The sequence below is a fragment of the Heterodontus francisci genome, chromosome 27 (genome assembly GCF_036365525.1).
Source record: "Heterodontus francisci isolate sHetFra1 chromosome 27, sHetFra1.hap1, whole genome shotgun sequence".
Taxonomy (NCBI): Eukaryota; Metazoa; Chordata; class Chondrichthyes; order Heterodontiformes; family Heterodontidae; genus Heterodontus; species Heterodontus francisci.
The window spans coordinates 44,064,524-44,077,356 of NC_090397.1; the positions used below are offsets into that span (position 1 = coordinate 44,064,524).

Below are 12,833 nucleotides of genomic sequence, written 5' to 3' on the forward strand. Positions count from 1 at the left end.
CCTTTCCCTGGTTACCCTCTTGCGCTTTATATACGTATAAAAAGCCTTGGGATTCTCCTTAATCCTGTTAGCTAATGACTTCAGAATGCTGAAAAGGAAGAGGAGGGAAGATGCATTTGATGATGGCATCCCTTTGGAGGTGGCAGAAATGCTGAAGGATGATCCATTAAATGTGGTGTACGGGGGAGGGGGAGTTGAAGGCGAGGACAAGGGGAGCCTTGAAAAGGGAGGACAGCAGAAGTGAAGGACATTTTATTGAGGAAGTCCACATTTTGAATTACTAAAGGTTTGATTTAACTAATATTTAGACTCTGATGATAAACATTCTGGGTTAAAATAACAGTGCAAAATTAGGGCTTTAACTGTATTAGCGATTGCAAGCCATTTGCAGGTAGTTTCTGCTCCAATAAAATAACTATGCTGGAGATTTTGTGACAGATCAGAAATCTGTCCTAATTAATGTCACACAGCTTTACAGTATATTATTTTTAGAGACAATACACTGTGTTTAGGCCAGTTTAATTTATTTGTAAATAGGACATACACCTATCTCTGGCTCGCAACCACCTACTAGGTCTGTCGGGACAAGATGCTTGCTTTGTTCAAAAAATATTTAAGGTACTTATATGTGTCCAGCATCTATTATGAGATCTAGAAAATCACCATTTTAACCTGATAGATATCACCACAATTGAATAAAGCTATCAAGTACACAGCATTCAAAAGGGAATTAGACAGTTATATGAAAAGGAAGAATGTGCAGGGTTATGGGGAAAAGGCAGAGGAATGGGACTAAGGAAATTGCTCTTTCAGAGAGCCAGTGCGGACACGATGGGCCAAATGGCCTCCTTCTGCGCTGTAACAATTCTGTGAATCTGTGATTTTACGATCACAGATTCAGCAAAGTTATAACTTTGAAGAGAATCTTTGCTTGCAAGTTCCTTCAGCTCTACTATCATGCAGAGTGTGCAGCCATGAGTCCATGAAGGCTCCATGGGGTGGACTCAATCTTCTGTATAACTTTGATGTTATAAGTGCTGGTCTATGGTCAGTGTTATTAAGGAAAGTTAGTGGACCTTCTATTACAAGTTAAATGTTGTAATCTAGTGGAATCTGCCATGGTGATTTTTTATTACTAATTAATTACTTTTAATTAACCTGACCTATAGATTATAGCTTGAGCTGCATATTATAATTGCTTAAAAACCGTTCATCTCTAACATCTTCGAGTTCTGATGAGAAGCCATCAACCGGAAACTCTTTCTCGCGTCAATGATGCAGCCTGACCTGCTGAATATTTCCCGCATGTTCTGTATTTCTGACAAAGTAGTTACTCTTTTGTGATTCTCAGGCCACGATGGCACAAGAAGGTTTGTCATTTCCATTATGCAAATTACAATAACAAGTGTATTCTGTTTAACCCTGTGCCATAATGATATTGGATATTGTGCATATAAAAAAAAGGCCACATTGCAGATTATGGGCTTGTTTATGGGAATGCTGCTTTGCACTCTAGTGGCCAGCCAGTTATTATAGCACTCTCCCAAGAGAAATTTAGCTTACAATCAATACCACATAGCTTTATTGAATACTTTGTACAAACTATATATTGCTACTATTTTGTATCTTTATATCCACAGATATTAGTTAAGGGAAGTTCTACCAAACCATTATTATTGCCAGTAAACTATGGCATTTCCCACATAACCCTATGACCTTCTTGGAGATTGGAACAGATGGAAGGATTAGAAAGGGAAAGGAGTAAAATGAAATGGAGTGCAAAACTAATGTAAGACTAAAGGAACAAATCTAAAAAGATATTTAATAATATAATTTCTGGAAACATATACCGGTTAAAAGAACATCACTTTTATGGAGGCTATTGCAGAATGTTCGTTCTGCATTTGCCTATTTCTGTCATTAACACTCATTAAAGATACTGTAATTGTTAATAAGTACATGGTTTGTAACAGTTACATTGTTAACTAAGGGGAGGCAGAAAACACTTGCCAAAACTGAAGTGGATGGAGTGGGAGGCCAATGAATTTCATATCTTTTTTCTTTATGTTTCCTCATTGCTTTCACCTTTCTTGCTAAAACAATCTATATCATTTATAGCACAAAAAACATTGATATATTCAGTTTCTAACTGTTATGTTCTCTGGAGAATAAATTTAAATGTTTTTCTCCCCTATTTAAAGCACTGTACTCACTCTTTTCATAATCATTCCACTGATTTCCATCACTGACATATCAGCTTTCTTACACTCGTTGCATTCCCAGACGATTGCACTTACTCTTTCCAAACTTATACTGGAACTGTGAAGCCATGGTAAATGATTCTGGAAAAAGGGTAGATGTTTGTAAAGCACCACACAGTATATTCTTTAAAGCTCTAACCTGTAGTTGAAGGGTCCTCATCATGTATCCCTTCCAGCTAACCAGCAAACATATCTCACTTCCTCCTTTAACACTAGTGTAGGTTCTTAGCCTTTTCCTATAACTTAACTAATATTCATAATTACAAAATTGCAAAGCAACTGGATGTTATAGGATTGCAACTACATAAATCCACTGGTTGTATTTGCAAAGTTTCAAATCCAAATTTACCTTAGAAATGTAATGCTGTTAGTGCTTTTCTCTTATTCCTGGTAATTATAATTTCTGGCCTGGCCTTGTACAATGGAAAATGTGAGTTCATTTTTCCACAAATTCAAGAAAAGATCCTTTTTACTATTGCCATGGAATTCAGATTCCCACACCAATTTGGATAACAAGGTGTGAGCTAGCAAGTGGCAGGTAACATTGATATCACACAAATGCAGGGTAATGATCATTCGGGCATACCTTAGCATAGTCATTTTGTTTAGTGGACTGGTAATCCAGACTAATGATCTGGCGATATTTTAATTCAACAAATATAGAATAAGAAGTTATCGATAATTGTGACCATCAGATTGTCATAAAAACCCATTTGGTTCACTGATGTCCTTCAGGGGAGGAAATCTGTTGTTCTTACCGGTCTGGCCTACATGTGACTCCAGACCCACAGTGGTGGACTCTCAACTGCTCTCTGAAATGGCCTAGCAAGCATTCAGTTCTACCAAACTGCTACAAAGAAATACAAGAAGAATAAAAGTGGACAGATCAGTCAGCTTCAACCTAGGCATCGGATTCAGATTCGACAAAGGCACAGGCAACCCAGTCGGCCCTGCAATGTCCTCCTCACTAACATCTGGGGACTTGTGCCAAAATTGGGAGAGCTGTCCCACTGACATGCCTAGCAACAGTCTGACATAGGCATACTCACAGAATCATGCCTTAAACCCAGACTCCTCCATCACCATCCCTGGGCACGTCCTGTCCCACCAGCAGGACTAAGCCACCAGAGGCGGTGGCACAGTGGTATGCAGGCAGCAGTGAGTGGCCCCAGTAGTTTTCAACCTTGACACCGCACCCCATGAAATCTTATGGCATCAGGTCAAACATGGGCAAGGAAATTGCCTTCTGATTATCACCTACCTCAGCTGATGAATCAGTACTCCTCCACATCGACCACCACTTGGAAGAAGTACTAAGGGTAGCAAGGGCACAGAATGTAATCTGTGGGGGACTTCAATGTCCATCACCAAGAGTGGCTTGGTAGCATCATTACTGACAGACTGGACCTGCAGCAGGTGATGAGAGAAACAACACAAGGGAAAGCCTACTTAACCTCGTCCTCACCAATTTACCTGGCACAGATGCATCTGTCCATGATGATATTGGTAGGAGGCACGATCCCTCGGGAGACAGAGTCCCATCTTCACACTGACGACACCACTACCATCATCTTAAATAGGATTGTTTCAAAACAGATACAGCAGCTCAAATCTGGGCATCCATGAGGCACTGTGGGCCGTCAACAGCAGCATAAATGTATTCCACCACAATTTGTAACCTCATGGCCTGGCATATCCCTCACTCTACCATTACCATTAGGGCAGGGGACCAACCCTGGTTCAATGAGGAATGTAGATAAGGATGCCAAGAGCAGCACCGTGTACCTAAAAATGAGGTGCCAATCTGGTGAAGCCACAGCATTGGAGTACATGCATGCTAAACAGCAGAAAGCTTCAGACAGAGATAAGGGATCCCACAATCATCGGATCGGATCGAAGATCTGCATTCTTACCACAGCCAGTCATGAATGATGTTCCCATCCTCAATGAGTGTAAAAGACAAGGTTGAAGCGTTTGCAACCATCTTCAGCCAAAAGGTGCAAAGTGAATGATCCATCTTGTCCTCCTTCGGAGCACCCCACCATCACAGGAACTAGTCTTCAGACAATTTAATTCACTCCATGAGGTATCAAAAAATGGTTGAGCACATTAGATACAACAAAGGCTACGGGGCCCAATAACATCCCAACTGTAGAGCTGAAAAGTTGTGGTCCAGAACTAGCCACGTCTCTAGCCAAGCTGCGGCAGCACAGCTGCAGCACTAGCTTCTACCTGACAAAGGGGAAAATTGACCAGGTATGTCCACGCCATCAGTAAAGTGATGGAAGGGGCCCCATGAGCAATGCTATCAATTAGCACTTACTCACCAATAACCTGCTCACCAATGCCCAGCTTGGGTTCTGCCAGGATCACTTGGCTCAAGGTCTCGTCACAGCCTTGGTCCAAACATGGAGAAAAAAAAGAGATGAATTCTAGAGTTGAGGTCAGTGTGAGTCCCCTTGACATCAAGGCCGCATTTGACAGAGTAAAAGTGAAATCAATAGGAATCAGGGGAAAAACTCTCCACTGGTTGAAGTCATTCCGAGCCCAAAGGAAGATGGTTGTGGCTGTTGGAGGCCAATGATCTCAGCCCCAGGACACATCACTGCAGGAGTTCCTCAGGAGAGTGTCCTAGGCCCAACCATCATCAGCTGCTTCATCCATGAGCTTCCCTCCACAGGATCCAAAGTGGGGATGTTCACTGATAAATACAGTATTGAATTGCAAAAAGAACTGTTTGGATAACGAAGCAGTCCATGCTGACATGCAGCAAGACCTAGACAGCATTCAGGCTTTGGCAACATTCACTGCACCACGCAAGTGCCAGGCAACAACCATCTCCAATAATAGAGAAAGAGTCTAACCAGCTTCCCTTGACATTCAATAGCATTACCATCACTGAATCCCCCATGGTTTACCAGAAACTTAACTGACCAGCCATATAAATATAACAGCTACAAGAGCAGGTCAGAGACTTAGTACTCTGCGGCGAGGAACTCGCCTCCTGACTCCCCAAAGCATTTCCACCATCTACAAGGCATAAAATCAGGAGTTTGATGGAATGCTCCCCACTTGTCTGGATAACTGCAGCCCCAACAGCACTCAGGAAGCTCTACAGGTCAAAGCAGCACCTTCCAAATCCTGGACCTCTTACCACCTGGAAGGACAAAGGAAGCAGGCACATGAGAACAGCGCCACCTGCAAGTTCCCCTCCAAGTTACACATCATCCTGACTTGTAAATATATCACCATTCCTTCATCAGCAGGTGAAAATCCTGGCACTTCCTACCTAACAGCACTGTGGGAATACCTTCACCACACGGATGGCAATGGTTTAAGGCAGCAGCTCACTACCAGCTTGTTAACTGCAACTGTAGACAATAAATTCTGGCTTTGACAGCAACACCCACATGCCGAGAATGAATAAAAAAAGAAATTCAAACAATACAGCTATTTTCCCCTGAACTTTGATAGCGCCATGATTTCGGAGTACCCCATCAAGATCCTGGCGTTCACTGATCGGAGGCTTAACTGAATCAGCCATATCAACAATGTCACTACGGGAGCAGGACAGAGACTGGATACTCTGCAAAAAGAAAGAGTCTCTCTACTATCCACAAAACTCAAGTTAGATGTATGATGGAATATACACCACACAGCTAGATGGGTGTAGCAGTATAATAACACTCAAGAAGCTAGATACCATCTAGCACAGAGGTCTGGTGATTAGCATCCCTGTCACTGAACTCAACATTACACCCCTTCGTCCCTGCCTTCATGCGGTTGCAGTACATATGTAGTTACAGGATTCACTGCAGTAAATTGCCAAGGTCACTTTGACAACACCTTACCTCCCTGTAACCTTCACCACCAAGAAAGACAAGAGCAACAATGTTGTGACAACACCATGACTTATAATTTTCTCTCCAAGTCACACACCATCCTAACTTAGACATATACCTTCATTGTCACTGGGTCAATATCCTGTAATTTCCTACTGAACACCACTGTCACAAGATTATAACAGTTCAAAAAGGCCCCCCAGCATCAACCCAGGACAACCAAGGATGGGCTTTTAACGCAACCTTGCCAGTGTTGCCTACATCCTGAGGAAAATAAAAATCAACAGTTTTATAACAACCGGTATTTATGTAGCACCTTTAAATGGACAAAAATGTCCCAAGGCTTGCATAATCAGACAAAAATGAATGCTGAGCTAGAGATGGATATGTGAAGAGTGACCCAAAAGTCTAGTCATAAAGTTGGGCTTTAAGAAGGGTATTAAAGGAAGAGGAAAGTGAAGGGGCAAAGAGGTTTAGGGAGGAAAATCCAGAGCATAAAGTCTAGACAACTGAAGGCATGGGTCAGGTTTGCAACAGCAAACAGGCTGAGACAGAGGCAAAGATGAGTGGTGTTATGGAGGTGGAAGTAGGCTGTCTTTGTGATTGAAAGAATGTGTGCTTGAAAGATCAGCTTGGGGTGAAACAAAACACTGAGGTTGTGAACAGTCTGGTACAACCCAAGACACTGAGTGAAGAGGGGAATGGAATTGCTGGTGAGGATACAGAGTTTGTGCTGAGGGCCAAAGACAAGTCATGCCCATGTTTTAAAAAAATTCAAACTGTGTTTAATTGCATCTTGTACATTTAGGGTAGTTCCAATGACTCAATGAAAATAGCTGAACACACCTACCCTGTCACATTACTCAAAATGGCAGGATGACTTGTCTGCGAAGCACAAACTTTAATAAAAGTTCTGACAATATACCCTCAATGCAGCCCAGCCTCTACCAGTCATGGATGAGCTGGACATACAGCCAACCAAATCGGAACTCAGTGATGCCATTGATTCTCTAGCCAGCGGAAAAGCCCCTGGGAAGGACAGCATTACCCCTGAAATAATCAAGAGTGCCAAGCCTGCTATACTCTCAGCACTACATGAACTGCTATGCCTGTGCTGGGACGAGGGAGCAGTACCCCAGGACATGCGCGATGCCAATATCATCACCCTCTATAAAAACAAAGGTGACCGCGGTGACTGCAACAACTACCGTGGAATCTCCCTGCTCAGCATAGTGGGGAAAGTCTTTGCTCGAGTCGCTCTGAACAGGCTCCAGAAGCTGGCCAAGCGCGTCTACCCTGAGGCACAGTGTGGCTTTCGTGCAGAGAGATCGACCGTTGACATGCTGCTCTCCCTTCGTCAGATACAGGAGAAACGCCGTGAACAACAGATGCCCCTCTACGTTGCTTTCATTGATCTCAAAGCCTTTGACCTCGTCAGCAGACGTGGTCTCTTCAGACTACTAGAAAAGATTGGATGCCCACCAAAGCTACTAAGTATCATCACCTCATTCCATGACAATATGAAAGGCACAATTCAACATGGTGGCTCCTCATCAGAGCCCTTTCCTATCCTGAGTGGCGTGAAACAGGGCTGTGTTCTCGCAGCCACTCTTTTTGGGATTTTCTTCTCCCTGCTGCTTTCACATGCGTTCAAGTCCTCTGAAGAAGGAATTTTCCTCCACACAAGATCAGGGGGCAGGTTGTTCAACCTTGCCTGTCTAAGAGCGAAGTCCAAAGTACGGAAAGTCCTCATCAGGAAACGCCTCTTTGCTGACGATGCTGCTTTAACATCTCACACTGAAGAGTGTCTGCAGAGTCTCATCGACAGGTTTGCGGCTGCCTGCAATGAATTTGGCCTAACCATCAGCCTCAAGAAAACGAACATCATGGGACAGGACGTCAGAAATGCTCCATCAATATTGGCGACCACGCTCTGGAAGTGGTTCAAGAGTTCACCTACCTAGGCTCAACTATCACCAGTAACCTGTCTCTAGATGCAGAAATCAACAAGCGCATGGGAAAGGCTTCCACTGCTATGTCCAGACTGGCCAAGAGAGTGTGGGAAAATGGCGCACTGACACGGAACACAAAAGTCCGAGTGTATCAGGCCTGTGTCCTCAGTACCTTGCTCTATGGCAGCGAGGCCTGGACAATGTATGTCAGCCAAGAGCGACATCTCAATTCATTCCATCTTCGCTGCCTCCAGAGAATACTTGGCATCAGGTGGCAGGACCGTACTTCCAACACAGAAGTCCTCGAGGCGGCCAACATCCCCAGTTTATCCACACTACTGAGTCAGCGGCGCTTGAGATGGCTTGACCATGTGAGCCGCATGGAAGATGGCAGGATCCCCAAAGACACATTATACAGCGAGCTCGCCACTGGTATCAGACCCACCGGCCGTCCATGTCTCCGCTTTAAAGACGTCTGCAAACACGACATGCAATCCTGTGACATTGATCACAAGTCGTGGGAGTCAGTTGCCAGCATTCGCCAGAGCTGGCGGGCAGCCATAAAGACGGGGCTAAAATGTGGCGAGTCGAAGAGACTTAGTAGTTGGCAGGAAAAAAGACAGAGGCGCAAGGGGAGAGCCAACTGTGCAACAGCCCCGACAAACAAATTTCTCTGCAGCACCTGTGGAAGAGCCTGTCACTCTAGAATTGGCCTTTATAGCCACTCCAGGTGCTGCTTCACAAACCACTGACCACCTCCAGGCGCGTATCCATTGTCTCTCGAGATAAGGAGGCCAAAGAAGACAATATAGAGACCAGGAAGATCGGAGTTTGTCTCCTTGATCTGTGCTGAGTTAGTTGATCCCAGCCAGGACAGCAGTAGAGGTATACAATTGCCCTCAGTATCACTGGACTAGAGAAAGCTAGTTACTGATTTATTCACGTGATCATTGGATGCCAAAGAAACAAATTATTTGACTGGGAAAGGTATAGCAGAGGTTAGGGACCTCATTCAGTCTGGTCTCAACCAAATCAATGGCAGAACTTCGATAATGCAGAAAGTCTGTAACTTGCTAATTCAATAATTATGCTAATGTTGGTCTACGCACATATACTGGAAAATGATTAACACTGCATAAACCAAGGTCATCATATACACTATTTTCTAATTGGCAATAATGAAACATAATTTAATAATCTAAAATCTAGGTTCATAAGATCCCTATAAACCTAAAAGTCCAAAGTGCATTGACCAGAATATCCACCAGTGAGCTGTCCAATGATTTTGATTATGTGTTAAAAATGGGGCATATTCTGTTTGTATCACATTTCTAAACTTAAAATACATTATTTTCATTCCTTTTCATGAACTGATTCAAAGCTGCTGTTACTTAGACTAATTTCAACAACTTGTTACTGTTTTCTTTAAATAATCCAGTGAATAAACTGGTTCGGTAGCTTGTCATGGAAGTATTTGGCATTACTGATATTAATTGTCCTCTGAATTCACGTGGATGTATAGTAAATGTTTGCCCTGTATTCTAAAGAACTATTGTCTAGATTAATGCCCCAGATTACTTAAGTCTTGGTTCCAATGCATAAGAAGTGCAGAATAGCCTACGGGAGATGTTTTTTATGCCAAGCATGAGAAACCTGAATTGTGACAGATGCCACTAGTCTGAAACTATTGACAAAACACAATTGTGTAACTGAAATGTTTTAAATACTGCCTTTGGTTAACCTAAAGGATTCACTCATCAAAAATATGCAAAGTTAAATATCACTAAAGGAATAATATTTAACAGTGCTCGTTACACGAAACGAATGTTAAAACAAACCGGGTGAAATGGATCATCTCGATATTCCTTTTTTCCAGAGGAATTTAAATGGGAATTTTCTCCCTCAGTCTCACTAGTGCAGGAAGTACGGCATTCAGCACAGTGCAGAAGGTCCTCCCATAATACATCTTCAGTTTCTGATTCATGGCGTGTGCTCTCCGAATCTTGTCTAGAACTGCGTGAACTACAACTAGTAGCAGATTTAGCAGTCTCCTGCAAAATAATTTGACATGAAATGCTCTTTCAAAATATAGAACTTGACTATTAGTTGGAATGAGAAATATTTACCACCCCATTTAAATAGGTAGCATCTACTATTGAAATGTAATTTAAAACTTTAAAATGTCCACCTGCCTAGCATTCATTTTGACCTGTTTTAGTAGTCTTTTCATTGTAAAAGCAATTCTAATAACTTTCAGATTTAACTAGGTTTTGTTATTAATGTTGTTGTCCATTGTATTGTATTATGATAGGAGTACAATGTAGCAGGTCCTAACACATTAATTGTTGGTTATGATACTGAAGAAGAAACTAGTGAAGAAGAAACTAGTCGATAACCTCAGCAGTGTAGTGTCTTTTATATGGGTGAGACTTCCTATTCCGTAATACACTGTCACTTGAAGTTCGTTCCCCACTGCGACGTTGCGTGAATGCTTGTGATCCAGCCTCACCATCTTCATCACTTGAAACATCATCTGATACATTTAAGACTGGTCTAGGTCCTTCCTGTTTAAAAATGCAAACATGAGCAAAGCCAAATCAATAAAAGTACAATGTTTTACCCGAATTCACTTCCTTCATAAAAAGGATCCTGAAATGTGGCTGTGTTGGGCACGGAGTTTCTCTGAGATTTGAATAGTCCCTCATTTGCAAGGAAGCAATTGTTGAATGCAGATAGTGAAAGTAAAAGATTTGCTATGAGAAAAGGCTAGTGCTGAAAGCGTTTATGCAGAACGGAGTCACTTATCACAGGATGAATAAAAACCAGCAATAGCTGTGTTATCCATTAAAAGCAATCTCCAGACCTCTGACAATGTAATCTTTGATCACCTCTGCATTCCCTTTCTTCCATGTACCTTCCGGCTTGCCCCAATCACCTCCACCATCACCTTCCCAGATTCTGGCCCAGCACCTGCAGTTGACCTCCCGTGATCCTTTTGCCCATTAAATCACAGTTGGGCTTCCGCCCGGACGGCTTCCCTGGTGAAACAGTCACCTCTGGAGCCTATAAATTTGGCCACAAGTGAGTAACTGATCTCACTGTCCATCACCATAGAGACAGAGAGATACAGCACTGAAACAGGCCCTTCGGCCCACCGAATCTGTGCTGACCAACAACCACCCATTTTTACACTAATCCTACATTAACCCCATATTCCCTACCTCATCCCAACCTTCCCGCAATTTTCCTACCATCTACCTACAGTAGGGGCAATTTACAATGGCCAATTTACCTATCAACCTGCAAGTCTTTGGCTGTGGGAGGAAACCGAAGCACCCGGCGGAAACCCATGCGGTCACAGGGAGAACTTGCAAACTCCGCACAGGCAGTACCCAGAACCGAACCCGGGTCTCTGGAGCTGTGAGGCTGCGGTGCTAACCACTGCGCCACTGTGCAGCCCAGAATGGATCAGACCCCTCAAACTTTTCTGATCCAATTCCACAGCTCATCTTTCATACCAACCCTTGACCTCACTGCCCCTGCAAATACAGTTCCATCTCCAACCTCCCTTTCCTCTCCAAAGTCCTTGAACTGTTGTCACCTTCCAAATCAATTGATATCTTTCCCGGAACTCCATGTTTGAATCCCTCCAATCAGATTTCCACCCCTGCTACAGTACTGAAACAGCTTTTATCAAAGTCACAAATTACATCCTATGTGACTATGACAAAAGTAAACTTTCCCTCCTCGCCCTTCTTGACATGTTTGCAGCCTTTAACACAGTTTACCACACAGTCATCCCTCAACACCTCTCCACTGCTGTCCAGTTAGGTGGGACTGCTCTCAGAAAGTACAGATGAGCAGGAAAATGTAAATATGGAACAGATTGTGCAGTCCATCTAGCAGGTCTCAAAACCTAATACTTCTGAAAACTCTCTCAAATATCTATCAAATTCTTCCCTAAATGCTTCCACACTATGTCTCCAATGTCTTCCTAGGAAAGTCATTCTACATGTTCATGAGACTTTGTAAAAACTGGCTGTGCTCTAGGTTTAAGCTTCCATCCTCTGGTTCAAGTGTTTGTGGCATTCTCAAACATATTATTGGGGTTCAATTCACAGCAGTCTGAGTGTGACCATATAGTGCTTTGTACAGACATAGCAACAACAAGCCAACAAATTCTAATTCTTGTACACTTACTTTATGGTTTACAGGACTATGTGTATTCCTGCCTGTTCCTCTAATCAAGTTGTACTCTTCAGGCCCCACTACTTCACAGTGGGCACTATGAAATAGCTTTCCATCTTCGTGGCTTTTGTTACTCACTCTTCCATCCAGAGAAACATAGCCATTATCTGTCTCTGTTGATTTGTCAATTGATAGCTTGGTTTTCTTTGACCTTAAAGGATAAAAGTTGAAAGTTAACCAGCTGTGCCATTTTACAAACAAAATAAGTTTGGTTAGCTGTGCGATTCAATATAAGGAAAAAGATTAATTTGTCATTAGGTCAAAATAAGGCCATAGAAAACGACAAAGATTAAAACAAGACTTCTTTGGTTAGCTGGGGGCCAAGGCAGGTGTGGAAGCCCATCACCATCTTTATGAGTCTCCAAACAAAACTGCTGAGAAATTCACACAGGTAAAGTTTTGGTTTGGCTTAAATGGAATGCACTCTCTCCTCACATGGGTACTGCCATTTACCCAAGTCCAAAAGCCTAGGTGCAAGCTGGCAAGTATTGGAACAATATTTTTTCATATGAAATCTATATCCATCTTTC

The 12,833-nt window shown here is 42.8% G+C and overlaps 1 protein-coding gene across 2 annotated transcripts in view; it reads right to left on the reverse strand.

Annotated features, from left to right (window-relative positions):
• LOC137384774 (protein PHTF2-like) overlaps window positions 1-12,833 on the reverse strand; it is a 155,971-nt gene that overhangs the window by 73,994 nt on the left and 69,144 nt on the right. For both annotated transcript variants that reach the window (XR_010977655.1, XM_068059228.1), the window contains exons 8-11: window positions 12,256-12,454; window positions 10,452-10,619; window positions 9,894-10,106; window positions 2,214-2,342 (exon numbers count right to left, since the gene is read on the reverse strand). Coding sequence is in view for 1 of the 2 variants with exons in the window: in XM_068059228.1 (XP_067915329.1) it covers window positions 2,214-2,342; window positions 9,894-10,106; window positions 10,452-10,619; window positions 12,256-12,454 (709 nt within the window). In the remaining variant the exon portion in view is untranslated. The remainder of the gene's footprint in view (window positions 1-2,213; window positions 2,343-9,893; window positions 10,107-10,451; window positions 10,620-12,255; window positions 12,455-12,833) is intronic.